This window comes from Ailuropoda melanoleuca, chromosome 2 (assembly GCF_002007445.2).
Source record: "Ailuropoda melanoleuca isolate Jingjing chromosome 2, ASM200744v2, whole genome shotgun sequence".
In the NCBI taxonomy this organism is placed as follows: Eukaryota; Metazoa; Chordata; class Mammalia; order Carnivora; family Ursidae; genus Ailuropoda; species Ailuropoda melanoleuca.
Window position 1 is genome coordinate 192,045,646 of NC_048219.1, and position 1,791 is coordinate 192,047,436.

Consider the following 1,791-nt stretch of genomic DNA (forward strand, 5'->3'; position numbering starts at 1 on the left):
CCCGCCCCCCACCTCCAGCCCCAGGCCCCGCCCGGCCCTGCCTCCAGCCCTAGGCCCCGCCCCCACCCTGGAGCCATCAACCTACCCCCAACCCGCACCCCCGGCCAGCGTGGTCCCCTCCCCCAGACCTTCACCCCGATGGCTCGGGCCGCCGGGAGCCCTGCGGGCTGCGGTGGCAGCTTTCCGGGGCAGCCACGGTCCCCCGTGGGCTGTTTTCGACTCCCCACCCCCAACGTCAGCGCCCGGGTAAGGACTCGGGGCCGGGGGGGGGGGGGGGGGGGGGNGGGGGGGGGGGCGGTGTGTTCCCGACCACCAGGCCCTGCCGGAGGACCACGCGGGCACCATGCTAGAGGCGTCCCCCACAGGGCCACGACTCGCCCGGACCACGCAGCACACATGTTTCTTGGCCTCAGTCTTCACAGCACCTTGGGGACCCAAGGCCTCGGGCATGTCAGGGTGCCCAGAAAAGGGTGGGCTTCCTGTCACCCCGCGTCCGGCCCTGCAGGCACCTTGCTGGCTAAGGAGGCTGCTGGGGCCAGGGTGCGGTACCATCCACCCTGGGCTCCTCCGGGGGCCCAGCGGTACTATTACACAGAGAGGAGATGCTGACACAGAATGGAGAGACTTGTCCCAAGTCACTTAGCTACTGATGTTCACCCCCCACTGCCCATTCCAGCCTGGGAGACCCAAGGAGCATGCAAAGCAGGCAGCCCTAGAGCAACCCTTGCCCCCTGCAGGAGGCCATCTGGGTGCTGGGCACAGATCTGTGAAGAGAGGAGATTCCCTCTCCTCCCAGGGCCTCTATTCTACCGAGAGAGACAAAGCAATAATCAAATAAACTGTTATGCAGTGTAATGCCAGTAGTGATATGTTCTAGAAAGAAAAATTGTTAGTATGTGGGAGCACAGAAATATGTGAATGAGGGGATGGGGTGGATAATTCAGATCAGGAGGTCAGGGAGGGGCTGCCTGAGGAGCAGACAGTGGGGTGAAGACAAGGAAGTGAGGACTTGAGTAATGCAGGAGGAGCAGCCATGCAAAGGCCCTGAGGCAGCAATCAGCAAGTGCTATTCCAGGCCTATAGCTGGATCAGAGTTGGGGTGGGGGAGGGGAGGGGGTAACCTGAGACCTAAGGAAGGATGGGAGTAGGTGGGTGAGGAGTTTGAACTTTATCCAAAGTGTGGTATGTGATTGGAAGCCTTCGAGCAGTGGCATAACATGACCTGACTGTTAGAAAATAGCACTCTGATTATTTTAGGGATAAGAGTTTTGTTTTGTTTTGTTTTGTTTTGTTTTGTTTTGTTTTGTTTTGTTTTGTTTGTGGGAAGGGGGCAGAGGTGGGAGCTGGGAAACCAGAGGGGAGGTGCAGACTCCAAACATTTCTGATCTCCATCCAAAAATATTCTGGAGCACCCACTCCAGTATAGTTGCATTTGTTGAGTATCTAACCCACCCTGGGGGAACATTGAAAAGAATTTATGAAAGTGAAATCAGCTATATTTTTTAATAAATTTTACAAAATTATAAATTTATTTGTACGTTTGCAAAGGTGCAAAAAAGCATTTTTTTAAAGATTGTATTTATTTATTTGACAGAGATAGAGACAGCCAGCGAGAGAGGGAACACAAGCAGGGGGAGAGGGAGAGGAAGAAGCAGGCTCCCAGCAGAGGAGCCTGATGTGGGGCTCGATCCCATAACGCCGGGATCACGCCCTGAGCCAAAGGCATACGCTTAAGCACTGTGCCACCCAGGCACCCCACAAAAAAGCATTTTGCTGTCACTAGAAATATCA

At 55.5% G+C, this 1,791-nt stretch overlaps 1 protein-coding gene across 1 annotated transcript in view; it reads left to right on the top strand.

The window, feature by feature from the left end:
- Nucleotides 1–609, top strand: part of ALPI (alkaline phosphatase, intestinal) — a 4,530-nt gene extending 3,921 nt beyond the window's left edge. Inside the window, exon 11 of the mRNA XM_034642683.1 lies at nucleotides 506–609. Coding sequence (XP_034498574.1) covers nucleotides 506–609 — 104 coding nt within the window. The remainder of the gene's footprint in view (nucleotides 1–505) is intronic.
- The last annotated feature ends 1,182 nt before the right edge of the window (nucleotides 610–1,791 follow it).